Source organism: Carcharodon carcharias, chromosome 21 (assembly GCF_017639515.1).
Source record: "Carcharodon carcharias isolate sCarCar2 chromosome 21, sCarCar2.pri, whole genome shotgun sequence".
NCBI classification, from domain to species: domain Eukaryota; kingdom Metazoa; phylum Chordata; class Chondrichthyes; order Lamniformes; family Lamnidae; genus Carcharodon; species Carcharodon carcharias.
This window is the reverse complement of record NC_054487.1, coordinates 23,678,488-23,695,707: the sequence shown is the minus strand read 5'-3', so window position 1 is coordinate 23,695,707 and position 17,220 is coordinate 23,678,488. Positions and strand designations below refer to the sequence as shown.

At 43.4% G+C, this 17,220-nt stretch overlaps 1 protein-coding gene across 2 annotated transcripts in view; it reads left to right on the top strand.

Annotated features, from left to right (window-relative positions):
* The window catches only part of kdm5a (lysine (K)-specific demethylase 5A), a 224,200-nt gene that overhangs the window by 83,813 nt on the left and 123,167 nt on the right, over positions 1-17,220 (top strand). For both annotated transcript variants that reach the window (XM_041215725.1, XM_041215724.1), the window contains one exon: positions 14,980-15,099. In XM_041215725.1, coding sequence (XP_041071659.1) covers positions 14,980-15,099 — 120 coding nt within the window. The remainder of the gene's footprint in view (positions 1-14,979; positions 15,100-17,220) is intronic.

Genomic DNA, 17,220 nt, shown 5'->3' with positions numbered 1-17,220 from the left:
AAATTCTAATGAATAAAGGATTAACCTTTTTAGCCGTTCTTGATAATTCATCCCACAAATTAGCCTCGTGAATCTCTTTTGAACTGCCTCCAATGCCAGTATATAATTTCTTAAATACGGGGATCAAAACTGTACACAGTACTCCAGGTGTGGCCACACCCACACCCTGTACAGTTGTAACAAGACTTCCCTATTTTTAAACTTCAACTATCTAGCAATACAGGCCAAAATTCCATTTGCCTTCTTAATTACTTGCTGCACCTACATGCTAACCTTTAGTGTTTTGTGCACAAGAACACCCAGATCCATCTGTGCTGCAATTTTTCAGAGTCTCTCTCCATTTAAATAATAGTCTGCCTTTTGATTTTTTCTACCAAAGTGCATGACCTCACACTTTCCCACATCTGCCAAGTTTTTGCCCACTCACTCAACCTGTCTATATCCCCTTGCAGATTCCTTATGTCCTCATCACAACATGCCCTCCCACCTATTTTTTTATCGTCAGCAAATTTGGACACACTTCACACTGCCCCCTCCTTCAAGTCATTAATATAGGTAGTAAATAATTGAGGCCCTAGGATTAATACTTCTGGCATCCACTAGTTACTTCTTTCCAACCTGAAAAAGACCCATTAACCCCGACTCTTTTGTCTTTTTTGCATTAACCAATCTTCAATCCATGTGAATACCTTACCTCTAATACAGTGAGCTCTTATCTTGTGCAATAATCTTTCATGTGGCACCTTTTCGAATGCCTTCTGGAAATTCAAATACACTACATCTACTGGTTCCCCTTTATCAACTCTGCTTGTTAAATCCTTAAAGAACCCTAGCAAATTTGTCAAACATGATTTCCCTTTCACAAAACCAGGTTGACTCTGATTACGTTAAGCTTTTCTAAATGTCCTGCTATTTCTTTCTTAATGGATTCTAGCATTTCCCCAATTACAGATGTTAGGCTGGCTGGCCTTTAGTTTCCTGCTTTTTGTCTCCCTCCCTTCTTGAACAGGGTTTTCCAATCCGCCGGGACCCTCCCAGATCTACTGAGTTCTGGAATATTTCGACCAATGCCTCCAATATCTCTGCAGCTGCTTCCTTTAAAACCCTTGGATACAGGCCATCAGGTCCTTGCGACTTTTCTGCCTTTAGTTCCATTAGTTTCTCAAATACTTTGTCCCTCGTGATAGAGGCTGTAACAAGATCTTTCCTCCCATTAACTCCTTGCTTATCTGATATCTTTGGAATGTTTATAGTGTCCTCCACAGTGAAGACCGATGCAAATTATTGGTTTAAATTATCTGCCATTTCCCTGTTCTGCAATATCAATTCTTTAGTCGCATCCTCCAAGGGTTCCACGCTCACTTTAGCTACTCTTTCTTTTTATATACCCGTAGAAGCTCTTGCTGTTTGTTTTTATATTTCTTGCCAGTTTACTTTCATAATCAATTTTCTCCCTCTTTATTAGCTTTTTAGTCATCCGCTGCTGCTTCTTAAAACAAATTCCCAATCCTCTGGCCTACTACTAGTTTTGGATGCTTTGTATGCCTTAGTTTTTGATTGGATACTCTCGTTGACTGCCTTTGTAAACCACGGGTGGTTCATCCTTCTCATCGAGTCCTTCTTTTTGATTGGGATAAGTTATTGCTGAGTATTATGAAATATCTGCTTAAATGTCTGCCACTGCTCATCCACTGACTTTCCCCTTAATCTATTTTCCCAGCGTGCTTTAGACAATTCCTCCTTCATACCTCTAATTGCCCTTATTTAAGTTGAGGACACTGGTTTGAGATTCGAGTTGCTCGCCCTCAAACTGAATTTGAAATTCTACCATGTTGTGATCACTATCCCCTAGAGGATCCTTAACTAGAGATCTCTTATTAATCCTACCTTGTTACACATTACTAGATCTAAAATAGCCTGTTCCCGGGTAGGTTCTGCAATGTATTTGTCTTAAGAAACAATCCCTGATGCACTCTACAAATTTGTCTTCCACGTTACCCCAGCCAATCTGATTTATCCAGTCAATATGCTGATTAGAATCACCCATGACAGTTGTTACATCCTTCTTACATGCCTTCTTTATTTCCAGATTTGTACTTTGTCTACAACTCTTCGGGGGCCTATAGACGACTCCCACCTGTGACTTCTTCCCCTTGCTATTGCTTATTTCTGCCCAAATCTATGACACCTATATCACTGCTCACCATTGCTCTGATACCTTCCTTTATTAACAAAGCTACCCCACCCCCTTTTCCCTTTTGCCTATTTTTCTGGAAGGTCGAATACGCTTTATTATTGAGTTCCCAGTCTTAGTCACCCTGTAGCCACGCCACTGTAATAGCTATCAAGCCATAACCATTTATTTCTATTTGTGCTGTCAACTCATTTATCTTGTTACAAATGCTGCGTGCATTCAGATTAAGAACCTTAAGCTTTGACTTTTTACCATTATTACTCATTCTGGTTCTAATTTCTGTTGCACTCTTCTGCTTATATTTTCAGCCCCTTCCTGTCACACTTTGATTATCGTTCACCTCTTCACTACCCTACTCCTCTGCTCTCTCGCTTATTTTTGATTTCCCTTCGATTTAACCCCTCCTCCCACTAATTAGTTTAAAACCCTATCTACAACTCTAGTTATAAGATTCGCCAGGGCACTGGTCCCAGCATGGTTAAAGTGAAGCCTGTCCCAACGGAACAGTCTCTCACTCCACAGTACTGGTGCCAGTACCCCACGAATCGAATCTCATTTCTCCTACATCAATCTTTTACCCCTCTAATTTTATTTACCCTATGCCAATTTGCATGTGGCTCAGGTAGTGATCCGGAAATTATTACCTTTGCAGTTCTGCTTTTCAATTTAGCCCCGAGCTGCTCGTAGTCCCTCAGTAGAACATCTTTCCTAGCCCTACCTATGTTGTTGGTACCTACGTGGACCACAACAACTGGTCCTTCCCCTCCCAATTTCCAAGTTCCTCTCCAGCCCAGAAGAGATGCCCTTAAGCTTGGCATCAAGCAGGCAACACAGCCTTCGGGACTTTGCCTTTGCTGCAGAGAACAGTATCTATTCCCCTAACTAGGCTATCCCCTATTACTATTACATTTCTCTTTTCTCCCCCAACTTGAATGGTGCTCCGTACCACGGTGCTGTGGTCAGTTCGTTCATCCTCCCTGCAGTCTGTGCCCCTTGTCCACACCGGGAGCAAGAACCTCGTACCTATTGGAGAAGGGCATTGGCTGAGGCTCCTCCACAGCTAAATTCTGGATCCCCATACCTGCCTCACTCGCAGCCACACCCTCCTGTCCCTGACTACAGACCAAATTTGATGTAATTAATCTAAGGGGTGTGACTGTCTCCTGAAACAGTGTCCAGGTAACTCTCCCCCTCCCTGATGTGTCGCAGTGTCAGCAGCTCATCGCCCTTTGACTGAGCTTCCATTGTAGCAGTAATACATTAGAAGGCCCCCACCTGTCTGCAGTGGACACTGAGACAGTGGTTAGCAGAAGTTCCATCATGAGTCTGTCTGGCAGTGCCCACCATTGACAGGTGGAAAAGATGGACTCCAGGCCATTTTTTAACATTTCCAGCCAAGGAAAACATGCTCAGGCTCCCATTCCTAAGTCACTGCTGTCTTTGAGAGGTGGTGGGCAGTTCTATATGGACTCCTCCATGCTCTTCGCTAGTGAGTGGAAGCTCTCTGACAGGCCTGCCAATGTACCATTCGTCTTGATGTGCAATGTCATCAGCTTAAGTCCGCCCCAACTGGCCCCTCACCTGAGTCCCCTGTAGCAGAAATCACCTGTTGACCTCACCCTCTGTGAAGTTCACACACAAGTTTGCCTGTCCCCCTGCGGGTTGCAGCCTTCCTGTGCCCAATGACTTACCGACTGCTGATCCCAATTCATACTTGCCTTTAAAGCTCATGCAGTGGCAGTATTTGAGCTGGCGGCTGCGAGTGCAAGGTTGAATGACAGTATCTCCTCGTCACTCTTATAGGGTTGCTCTTTGGAGACTGAGCAAGCATTAGTTCTTGACTATCTGAAAACACAAAAGCAATTGGGATGGGGTGGTGGGGAGGGAAGCAGGAGTTCCACAGTCACACAATCTGCATTTTGCAGTTCATAGCACCTTTCAGGGTGTAAAGAGTGAGTAGCGAAGGATTTGCTAAAGGCAACAACTGAACATCATCTTTGCTGGAATTACCTGGAAAAACTCAGCAGGTCTGGCAGCATCGGCAGAGAAGAAAAGAGTTGACGTTTCGAGTCCTCATGACCCTTCGACAGAACTTGAGTTCGAGTCCAAGAAAGAGTTGAAATATTTTATATTTCAACTCTTTCTTGGACTCGAACTCAAGTTCTGTCGAAGGGTCATGAGGACTCGAAACGTCAACTCTTTTCTTCTCCGCCGATGCTGCCAGACCTGCTGAGTTTTTCCAGGTAATTCTGTTTTTGTTTTGGATTTCCAGCATCCGCAGTTTTTTTGTTTTTATCATCTTTGCTGGCCTCAGTTCACAGTGCTACCTTCTCTGTGACATTGGTCCCGATGATTCTATGGACCATCTCCTCCAGGGTGCTGAGGGAATACAGGCCTTCAGGTCTTTTGCCAGCCTTTTGGCTTTCCTGCCACTTGTTGGCCACCTTCTGCATGAGAGAAGCTAAAATGTCAGTTACTGAGTGTCATGGGAACATAGGAGCAGGAGTAGGCCATTTAGCCCCTCAAGCCTGTTCTATTATTCAATCAGATCATGGCTGATATTTTGCCTGATACCCCTTTAATACCTTTGGCTGACAAAAATCTATCAATCTCAGTTTTAAAATTAGCAATGATTTAGCATCAATTACAGTTTGCTGAAGAGAGATGTAAACTTCTGCTATCCTTTGCCTGAAGAAACCTTTCTTAATTTCAATCCTGAAAAGTCTGGCTCTAATATTTTGACCGTGTCCCCTAGCCCTAGACTTCAACTAGCGGAAGTAGTTTCTCCCAGTCTATCCAATTTGTTTCCCATAATACCTTGAATAATTTGATCAAATCAGCCTCGTGGAAATGAGGTGGTACACCAATTTTATGTGTTGCCCACTTCATTCGGAACCAGCGTGAGCATCGGAATCACAACCGGGGCACACTAATTTATAGAACTCTGCCTCATTTTATAAAAGCCAGGTTTCCCGTATGCATTTTTAACTGTCTTCTCAACTTGTCCAGCCACCTTCTAAGATTTGTGTGTGTGCGCATTTCCAGGTTTCTCTGTTCCTACATCCATTTTAAAATTGTACTGAAACAAAGTGCTGGAAAAACTCAGCAGGTCTGGCAGCGTCTGTGGAGAGGGAAGCAGAGTTAATGTTTTGAATCTGTATGACGCTTCTTCGGAACTCAGTCATATTGGACTTGAAGCATTAACTCTGTTTCTCTCTTCACAGTTGCTGCCAGACTTGCTGAGTTTTCCAGAATTTTCTGTTTTATTTCAGATTTCCAGCATCCGCAGTATTTTGTTTTTATTAAAATTGTACCAGTTTGTTTATTGCCTCATTTCCCTTCTCTGCATTGAATTTCATCTACCATATTCATCTGCACATTTCACCAATCATCTGTGACCTCAAGAAGCCTGTTACTATCCTCCTCCCTGTTCATTGTTAATCCAAGTTTCATGTTATCTGCAAATGTTGAAATTATCCTTTATATACCTAAGTCCAGCTCATTAAAATGAAAGAGCAATGAATGCCCACTGGCTCCCTCACTGTTTCTCTCCCATACTTCTCCTGTCCATTGGTACCTCTTACTATCTCTCATTTACACGCTGTTCCCATTCACTAGCTCCACTCACTGACTCTCACTCTGTGCTCGCACAAGGAACGCAAAGTTAGAATGCAGATACAATAAGCAATTAGGAAGGCAAATGGCATGTTGGCCTTTATTGCAAGAGGATTGGAGTACAAGAATAAAGAAGTCTTATTGCAATTGTTCGGGACTTGGCTAAGACCACCCTGGAATACAGTTTGCAGTTTTGATCTCCATATTTAAGGAAGGATATACTTACATTGAGGAAGTACAGCGAAGAATCGTTAGATTGGTCCCTGGGATGAGGGAGTTGTCCTATGATGAAAGGCTGAGTAAATAAGGCCTATATACTCTGGAGTTTAGAAGAATGAGAGGTGATCTAATCGAAATGTCCAAGATTCTGAAGAGCCTTGACTGGGTAGACACAGATTGTTTTCCTTGGCTGGGGAATCTAAAACACGGGAGCACAGTCTCAGGATAAGGGTCTGATCATTTAGGACTGAGCTGTGGAGAAATTTTTTGCAATGAAGAAATAAATTTACAAATGGATATGGACAGGTTAGGCAAATGGGCCAAAATTTGGAAGATGGAGTTTAACATGGATAATTGTGAGGTCATCCAATTTGTTGGAAGAATAAAAAGGCGACTTATTATTTAAATGGAGAGAAAACTTCAGAATGCTTAAGTGCAGAGGGATCTGGGTGTCCTCGTGCATGAATTGCTGAAAGCTAGTATGCAGGTACAACAGTTGATAAGGAAGGCAAATGGAATTTTGGCATTTATTGCTAAAGGAATAGAGTATAAAAATAGGCAAGTATTGTTGCAACTGTACAAGGCATTGGTGAGACCGCACCTGGAGTACTGTGCACATTTTTGGTCCCCATACTTGAGGAAGGATGTAGTTGCATTGGAGGCAGTTCAGAGGAGGTTCACTAGATTGATTCCAGAGATGCAGGGCTTGTCTTATGAGGAGAGATTGAGCAGTTTAGGCCTATGCTTGCTAGAGTTCAGAAGGATGAGAGGAGTTCTAATTGAGGTATATAAGATACTAAAGGGCGTAGACGAAGTAGATGTGGAGCGGATGTTTCCCCTTGTGGGGCATTCTAGAATGAGAGGCCATAGTTTTAGGCTAAGGGATGGTAGATTTAAATCAGATGAGGAGGAATTACTTTTCTTAAAGGGTCATGAATCTGTGGAATTCACTACCTCAAAGTGAAGTGGATGCCAGGACGCTGAATAAATTTAAGGAGGAGATGGACAGATTTTTAATTAGTAATGGGTTGAAAGGTTATGGGGAGAGGGTGGGAAATTGGAGTTGAGGCCAAAATGAAATCAGCCAGTATTGAATGGCGGAGCAGGATCGAGGGGCTGAATTGCCTACTCCTGCTCCTAGTTCTTATGTTCTCAAATAGTTGCTTATGTTTGGAATTCTCTACCCCAGGAGGTTGTGGATGCTCCATCGTTGAATATATTTAAGGCTGGGATAGACAATATTTAGGTATCTCAAGGAATCCAGGGATAAAGGGAGTGGGAATAAAAGTAAAGTTGAAGCCCAAGCTCAGCCATGATCGCGTTGAATGGTGGAGCAGGCTTGACTATGGTCTACTCCTCCTCCTCTTGTGTTTTTCTATTTTCCTGGCCACTGCTTTTTTAAAAACAGTCTGTACATGTGTGTAAGAGAGAGAGAAATGATGAAACATTATCTTGTTGTATGTATGTTGCAGCTGTGGCAGAGTTGGCGTGAAATAATGCTAGACTTATGGGATGTCGATAAGAGTCCTTTTGTAGAGGTGTTGTCCATTCCTCTGAGATCATATGTACCTGTGCACATAGAAACAGGAGTAGGCCATGCAGCCCCTCGAGCCTGTTCACAGTTCAGTTAGATCACAGCTGATCTGCATCTCAACACCATTTACCCAGTTTGATCCCTATCCCTTGATACACCTACTGAGCTTGGCCTAAATAGCTAAGTGGTTATGGTACCGGGCTTGTAACCCCAAGATCAAGAGTTCAAATCTCACAATGGCAAACTATGAAACAATGTAACTTCATCTGAGTAGGAACAGATGGAAACGTGTTTGTACTCGAAAGAGTTACACCTACTGAAAAAAAAATCTGTCAATTAAAGTATCAATTGACCCATGTTGCACAACTTTTTGGGAGAGAAAGCTCCAGATGTCCACTGCCCTTTGTGTAGAAACAAAGGTTTCCTGTTTTCATTCTTGAATGGTCTAGCTTGACAACCTCTTGTTCTGGATTCCCCCACCCTCCTCAGAAATGGATTTTCTGTCTACCTTTTGAATTTTTTTTTAACATTATAGATGTTGATTTCGATCATCCCTTTACCTTCTTAACTCAAGGGAATACAAACCATGGAACCTAGAATGGAACTGCAGAGATTATTTTTTTTATGAGGCGAGTTATTAGGATTTGGAAAGCGCTGCTTGAAAGGGAGGTGGATGCAGCTTGAACTGTATCTTTGAAAAACAAATCAGAAAAATACTTGAAGGTGAAAAATTGAGAGGCTGTGGAGGAATGGGCAAAGAAGTTGTTTGAATGGGATAGTTGTTTCAAAGAGTTGGCACAAGTGTAGTGGGCTGAATTGCCTCCTCACAGTATCACAGAATCTTTACAGTGGTAAAAGAGGCCATTCAGCCCATCAAGTCTGCACTGGCTCGCTGAAAGAGCATTCTACCTAGTCCCACTCCCATACCTTATCCTCATAACCTTGCACGTTCTTTCTTTTCAGGTAGCAATCCAATTCCCTTTTGAATACCTTGATCGTACCTGCCTCCACCATCTGGAAGTTCATTCCAGACTCCAGCCACCCTCTGAGTGAAAAATCTTTTCCCTCACATCAATTTTACTCTTTCTTATTCTTTGATTCTACATGTTATTAGGGTGAGATGAAGAAAATCAAGTGAAAGGGAACTTTTTACATGTGATCAAATTCTGTGTAATGATGTTTTTGAATAGGGCATAGGAGAGTTTGAGGTATGCTTTGACACGTGAGGCAATGCTGATCTGTGCTGCTATTGGTGGGCCAGGTGCTTTCATGTTTGAGACAGAGTATGCTTGCAGGAGGTAGCATGTATGAGTAAGGATAGGAGCAGCAGAGCTTTGGATGAACTGAAGTTTACATGGCGAGGAGGATCAGAGGCCAACTAGTAAAGCATTGGAATAGTTAAACCTGAATGTTTTGGTAGCCTGGATGAGGTTTTCCGCAGCAGAAGGACAGGCAGGTGATGTCACAAAGGTAGAGGTTGTGATATCAGGCTGGAGGCTGAGCTCAAGGGTAGATAGAATATCGAACACAGCCGGGAACATTTTAAACAGATAATCAAAGTACAAAAGCAAAATACTACAGATGCTGGAAATCTGAACTAAAAACAAAATGCTGGATACGATTAGCAGAGCTCTCGGTTGATAGACGTTTATTTACACAGTGAGGAGGTTGGGAGAGCAGCCAAAAGAGCTTTGGAATAGTGGAGCTTAGTGGTGTCAGAGGCACCTCTGGGGATAATCAAAGCATTTCTCACTAGTCTGTCATCTGTCTACATTTTCAGCCTTTGCAGTTATCCAGCTTGGCCACTAGACTAGTGAAGATGTGCTTTGTCTTGGAGGCATGTGCATTGACTGAGAATTTTAAGGAGTTTTGATGCCTTTTGAAATTGTAATTGTAAATGTACTTTTTATCTCTTGGTTTGATATCATAAAGGAAGGGTGTGTATAAACTAATAACTGGTTTAATTCCATCTTCTTGTACAAATAAACAACGATGATGGATTCTGTGCAGATCATTTCTTGTTAAATCAGTTTCCATCATGGAATTGTGGTTCCAACTTGCCAAAGTTATCAAAGAGAAGCACTATAAGAATTATTTTGAAAGAGATCTTAGTCCAGATCTTCCGATCAGGATCGGGAACTTTATTTCTGACCCCAATCAGATAACCAAAAAAATACACATTTCCCTTCCTCCAATATTTCTGAGCGATCTTACACTGGAAGATCCTGCAGAATCAACTCAGTGCAGCAAATCTTTTAGAGAGCAGCAGAGAATCCACACAGCAGCTACTGCCCCTTTTTATGGCACTAGTTGCTGTATTCTGGTAATTCAAGAGTTTAAATATCCTTTTGAAAAGCTACAGAGAGAAGGTAAGTGGATAAGATGGTAGGGTGGGTGAGGGGTAGGGCAGTAAGATGAGTTGGTAGGTGGGTAGGGTCCAGACGGGTGAGTGAGTAAATGGGTATGGGGGTGGTCAGGTTAGGGTCAGCTCTTGACCTTGTCCAACAGGTACAAGCGGTAGTTGTAGGGGATTCTATAATTAGGGGAATTGATAGCTTCCTTTGTAAGCAGGATCGACAGTCCGGCATAGTATGTTGCCTGCCCGGTGCCAGGGTGAGGGACATCTCTGGCTGGCTTGAAAGGATATTGGAGAGGGAGGGGGAGGATCCAGTTGTTGTGGTCCACATTGGGACAAATAACATTGGTAAGATTAGGAAAGAGGACCTGTTTGGGGATTATCAGGAACTAGGAACTAAATTTAAAAAACAGGTCCTCAAGGGTTATAATCTCCGGATTACTACCTGAGCCACGTGCAAATTGGCATAGGGAAGAGAGAACATGTGGCTAAAGGAGTGGTGCGGGAAAGAGGGGTTCCATTTCGTGGGGCACTGACATCAGTGCTGGAACAGGAGGGATCTATACCATTGGGACGGTCTCCACCTGAACCGATCTGGGACCAATGTTCTAGCGAAAAGTGTAAATAGGGTGGTCAACAGGACTTTAAACTAGAAAGTGGGGGGGGAGGGAAGGGTAAAACTCCAACAAGTATGACTAATGGGAAACAAAGCAGCAGGTTAGCGTGTTGGGGGGTGGATTCAACTTCATGGAAAATTGTGAAAAAACTGAAAAGAAAGGAGAGCCCAGGAGAGGCTATTAAGTCTCCAGAACACAAAATAGGACAGAGTGTTTGGAAAGGGCTAGGAATCTAACTTCAAGCACATCAGATAAAGGGACGACAATGAGAAAGGGTCGGGAAATACAGGACTGAAGGTGTTGTGTCTGAATGCACGCAGTATACAAAATAAGGTAAATGAGCTTGTGGCGCAGATTGAAATTGGCAGGTATGATGTGGTGGGCATTATGGAGACATGGCTGCAAGGGGATCAGGACTGGGAGCTAAATATCCAAGGATATAAAACCTATCGAAAAGGTAGGCAGGTTGGCAGAGGGGGTGGGGTTGTTTTGTTAGTAAGAAACGAAATTAAATCAATAGCAAGAAAAGATGTAGGGTCAGATGATGTAGAATCTGTGTGGGTAGAGCTGAGGAAACGCAAAGGTAAAAAAACCATAATGGGAGTTATGTACAGGCCTCCGAACAGTAGTCATGATGTGGGGCACAAGATACACCAGGAGATAGAAAAGGTGTGTAAGAAAGGCAAGGTTACAGTGATCATGGGGGATTTCAATATGCAAGTAGACTGGGAAAATCAGGTTGGTAGTGGATCCCAAGAAAAGGAGTTTGTGGAATGTCTACAAGATGGCTTTTTGGAGCAGCTTGTGGTAGAGCCCACTAGGGAACAGGCAATTCTAGATTTAGTGATGTGTAATGAGGCAGATTTGATAAGGGAGCTTAAGGTGAAGGAACCCTTAGGAGGAAGTGACCATAATATGATAGAATTTACCCTGCAATTTGAGAGGAAAAAGCTGGAATCAGATGTAACGGTTTACTAAAGGCAACTTCAGAGGCAGGAGGGAGGAGCTGGCCAGAATTGACTGGGAGATGAGCCTAGCAGGAAAGACAGTGGAACAGCAATGGCAGGAATTTCTGGGAGTAATTTGGGAGACACAGCAAAAATTCATCCCTAGGGAGAAGAAGCATACTAAAGGGAGGACGAGGCAACCATGGCTAACAAGGGAAGTCAGGGACAGCATAAAAGCGAAACAGAAAGCATACAATGTGGCGAAGAGCAGTGGGAAGCCAGGGGATTGAGAAGCCTACAAAGACCAACAGAGGACAACTAAAAAAGAAATAAGGGGGGAGAAGATTAAATATGAGGGTAAACTAGCCAGTAATATAAAAGAAGATTGCAAGAATGTTTTTAGATATATAAAGGGTAAGAGAGAGGAAAAAGTGGACATTGGGCCACTGGAAAATGACGCTGGAGAAGTAGTAGTGGGGAACAAAGAAATGGCGGAGGAACTGAATAGGTACTTTGCGTCAGTCTTCACAGTGGAAGACATGAGTGACATCCCCAAAGTTCAAGAGAGTCAGGGGGCAGTAGTGAGTATGGTGGCCATTACCAAGGAGAAGGTGCTAGGAAAACTGAAAGGTCTGAAGGTGGATAAATCACCTGGACCAGATGGATTACACCCCAGAGTTCTGAAGGAGATAGCTGAAGAGATAGTGGAGGCGTTAGTGATGATCTTTCAGGAATCACTGGAGTCAGGGCGGGTCCCAGAGGACTGGAAAATTGCTAATGTAACCCCCCTGTTTAAGATGGGAATGAGGCAAAAGACGGGAAATTACAGGCCAATTAGCCTGACCTCGGTTGTTGGTAAGATTTTAGAGTCCATTATTAAGGATGAGATTTCAGAATACTTGGAAGTGCATGGTAAAATCGGGCAAAGTCAGCATGGTTTCATCAAGGGGAGGTCATGCCTGACAAATCTGTTAGAATTCTTTGAGGAGGTAACGAGTAGGTTAGATAGAGAGCCAATGGATGTTATCTACCTGGACTTCCAGAAGGCTTTTGACAAGGTGCCGCACAGGAGGCTGCTCAGTAAGATAAGAGCCCATGGTGTTAGAGGCAAGGTACTAGCATGGATAGAAGATTGGCTGTCTGGCAGGAGGCAGAGAGTGGGGATAAGGGGGTCCTTCTCAGGATGGCGGCTGGTGACTAGTGGAGTTCCATAGGGGTCAGTGTTGGGACTACAACTTTTCACTTTATAGATTAATGATCTAGATGAAGGAATTGAGGGCATCCTGGCTAAGGTTGCAGATGATACAAAGATAGGTGGAGAGTATTGAGGAGGTGAGGAGGCTGCAGAATGATTCAGACAGGTTAGGAGAATGGGCAAAGAAGTGGCAGATGGAATACAACATGGGGAAGTGTGCGGTCATGCACTTTGGTAGGGAGAATAGAGGCGCAGACTATTTTCTAAATGGGGAGAGAATTCAGAAATCTGGAGTGCTAAGGGACGTGGGAGTCCTAATCCAGGATTCTCTTAAGGTTAACTTGCAGGTTGAGTCAGTACTTAGGAAGGCAAATGCAATGTTGGCATGTATTTCGAGAGGACTAGAATATAAAAGCAGATATGTGCTGCTGAGGCTTTATAAGACTGGTCAGACCACATTTAGAATATTGTGAGCAATTTTAGGTTCCGTATCTCAGGAAGGATGTGCTGGCCCTGGAGAGGGTCCAGAGGAGGTTCACGAGAATGATTCCAGCAATGAAAGGCTTAACATATGTGGAAAGTTGGAGGACTCTGGGTCTATACTCGATGGAGTTTAGAAGGATGAGGGGGGATCTGATTGAAACTTACAGAATACTGAAAGGCCTGGATAGAGTGGACATGGGGAAGATGTTTCCATTAGTAGGAGAGACTAGGACCCGAGGGCACAGCCTCAGAGTAAAGGGAAGATCTTTTAGAACAGAGATGAGGAGAAACCTCTTGAGCCAGAGAGTGGTGAATCTATGGAATTCATTGCCACAGAAGGCTGTGGAGGCCAGGTCATAGAGTGTATTTAAGACCGAGATGGATAGGTACTTGATTGGAAGGGGATCAAAGGTTACGGGGAGAAGGCGGGAGAATGGGGTTGAGTAACTTATCAGCCATGATTGAATGGCAGAGCAGACTCGATGGGCTGAATGGCCTAATTTCTGCTCCTTTGTCTTATGGTCCTTATGGTCTTATGGGTCAGGAGGAGTTGTCAGATCGGGGACAGGTCAGGTTGGGTTTGGGGGAGGGGTCGGGTCAGGGTGAGTCGGTGGGGGCAGTCAGGTGGTAAGGTCTGGTCGTGGGGAGGTCAGGGTTGTAAGTTGTATAGTTACCCGGGCATTAGATTTTTTTTTCTAACTATCTAGGTAAGTAAGTTGGATCTGTCTGGTGTCTCAGCCTCTAACTCAGCATTGGAGACATTTTCCGGAGGGCCCTAGGGAGCAGGGGAATTGCCCATTGGAAGTTCAATGTTCCCTGGACTTCCAAGGGGACCCATAACACATCTTCTGGGCTATATTCTGTCTCCGATCATCTGCAGCACAGAAGATCTGGGCCTTTATAAATTAAGTACTGTATTGTAATTTAGCTTAATCTATTCTTAGTGCTCATAAATTTCTGAAACTGCCCTGCCATCTTCAATAATTTGTACACCTACATCTCTTTGCTTTTGCACCCCCATTAGACATGTCCCCTTCATTTAATATTGTGTCTCCTTCTTCCTCTAAATGAAATATATCACTTCACACTTCTTTGCATTAAATTTCAGTTGCCACGTGTTGGTCCATTCCACCAGCCTGCCTACATGCTTTTGAAGACTATGACTATCTTCCTGACCATTCACAATACTTCCAAGTTTTGTCATCTGCAAATTTTGAAATTGCACCCTGTGTACCCAAGTTTAGGCCATTACTATATATCAAAAAAAAATTAGTCCCAATACCAAGCCTTGGGAAACCCTCCATTATATACCTCCCTCCAGTCTGGAAAACAACCATTTGCCATTACTCAATTTCCTGTCACTCAATCAACTTCATATCCATGCTTCCACTGTCTTTTTTATTCCATGGGCTACAACTTTGTTGACAAGATTATTATGTTGCACTTTATCAAATGCCTTTGTGAAGTCTGCGTACACATCATCAAATGCATTATCTTTATCAAAACCCTCTGTTACCTACCAAAATCTCAACCAGTTAGTTAAACACAATTTGTCTTTAGCAAATCCATGCTGCCCTTCTTAATTAAACCACATTTGTCCAAGTGACTGTTAATTTTGTCCCAGATTTACATTTCAAAAACTTCCCCATCACCGAGGTTAAATTAATTGGCGGTAGTTGCTAGCTTATAGGAAGCAAACACTTGCCTAGGTAAATTGACTTTTGCATTGGACATGGGGGAGAAAGTATTTGGAGTGAGCTTGAATTGTCTTCTAATCTTTATTTTAATCTTATTTTTCCTCTCTGTCCTCTGCACACAGGCATGCAGCAAGCCTCCTGAGGCATTTGGCTTTGAGCAGGCAGTCAGGGAGTACACGCTCCAGAGCTTTGGTGAGATGGCAGATAACTTCAAATCGGATTACTTCAACATGCCAGTACATGTAAGTAACTTTGTTGTGTCACTACAGCGCCTGTAGAATCATTTTGATTAGCGTGGCATTGAGGAGGTCTAGCAAAACTGAAGCCAGTGGGAATCGGAGAAAATTCTCCACTGGTTAGGGAAATACCTAGCACAAAGGAAGATGGTTGTGGTTGTTGGAGATCAATCATCTCAGTCCCAGGACATCACTGCAGGAGTTCTTCAGGGCAGTGTCCTAGGCCCAACCATCTTCAGCTGTTTCATCAATGACATTCCCTCCATCAAAAGATCAGAAATGGAGATGTTCGCTGATGATTGCATAATGTTCAGCACCATTCGCAACTCCTCAGATACTGAAGCAGTCCGTGTCCATTTGCAGCAAGACCTGGACAAATTTTGGGTTGAGCTGATAAATGGCAGTAGCATTCATGCCACAGAAGTACCAGGCAATGACCATCTCCAACAAGAGAGAATTTAACATTTGACATTCCATGGCATTACCATTGCTGAATCGCTCACTATCAACATCCTTGGGGTTACCGTTGACCAGAAATTGAACTGAACCAGCCATATAAATACTGTGGCTACAAGAGCAGGTCAGAGCTTAGGAATCCTGTGGCTAGTAACTCACCCTCCTGATTCCCCAAAGCCTGTCCACCATCTACATGGCGCAACCAGTGATGAAATAGTCTCCACTTGCCTGAATGAATGCAGCTGCAACAACACTTGAAGCTTGATGCCATCCAGGATAAGGCCGCCTGCTTAATTGGCACCCATCTATCACCTTAAACATTTATTCTCTCTACCACCGATGCACCGTGACAGCACTGTTTACCATCTACAAGATTGCACGAACTCATCAAGGCTCCTTCGGCAGCAGCTTCCAAACCTGCGATTTCTTTCACTTAGAAGGACAAGGGTAGCAGATGCATGGGAACACCATCACCTGCAAGTTCCCCTCCAGGCCACACACCATTCTGACATGGAAATATATCACCGTTCCTTCATTGCCATTGAGTCAAAATCCTGGAACTCCCTTCCTAACAGCATTGTGGGTGTACCTACACCACAGGGACTGCTGTTGTTCAAGAAGGCAGCTCACCGTCACCTTCTCAAGGGCAATTAGGGATGGACAGTAAATGCTGGCCCAGCCAGTGATGCCCACATCCTGTGAATGAATAAAATTTAAAAATTCCCAACATCCCCTAATGTAGACTGTACATTTCCTTGCCACCCCCATGTACCCTATGCCCGTCACAGAATTGTTATGGTGCAGAAGAGGCCATTTGGCCCATCATGTCTGAACTGGCTCTCCAAATGAGCATTATGACTCCGTACCATTCTCCTGCCTTTTCCACTTAACCTTGCACAATTTGTCTATTCAAATAATCATCTCTCCCTCTTCAATGCCTCAGTTGAGCCTAACTCCACCACACTTCCAGGCAGTGTATTCCAGATCTGAACCACTCACTGAATGAAAAAGTTTTTTCTTAGTCGCATTTTCTTCTTTTGCAAATCATTTTAAATCTTTGCCTTCTCATTCTCGATACTTTTATGAGCAGGAACAGTTTCGCCCTATACACTCTGTCCATTCCCCTCATGATTTTGAACACCTCTATCAAATCACCAATTAGCTGCCTTCTCTCCAAGGGGAATAGTCCTAACTTCTCCCATCTATCTTCAAAACTGAAGTTTTTCATCCCTGGTACCATATCTGTAAATCTTTTTTGCACTTGCCCCAGTGCCTTCACATTTTTCCTAAAGTGTAGCACCGAGAACTATACACAATACTCCAGCTGAGCTCTAACTAATGTTCTATTCAAGTTCAGCATAACCTTACTCTTGTACTCTATGCCCCTATTGATAAAGCCCAGGACACTGTATGCTTTATTTACTGCTCTCTCCACCTGTCCTGCCACCTCCAATGGCTTATGCACATGTACTCCCAGGTCCCTCTTGTCACCCCTTCCCCACTCCCCCTTATCAATGTCCTGCTCCCCCTTACATAGGTAAGAACATAAGAATGCAAATATAAGAGTGTAAACGTAAGAGTGTGACAAGGAACAGATGCTAACTTGGAATTTGGTGCCGGTGTGCTATCTCTGGTTAGTTTGTCTCAAGTGATAATTTTGTTTAGCACTCA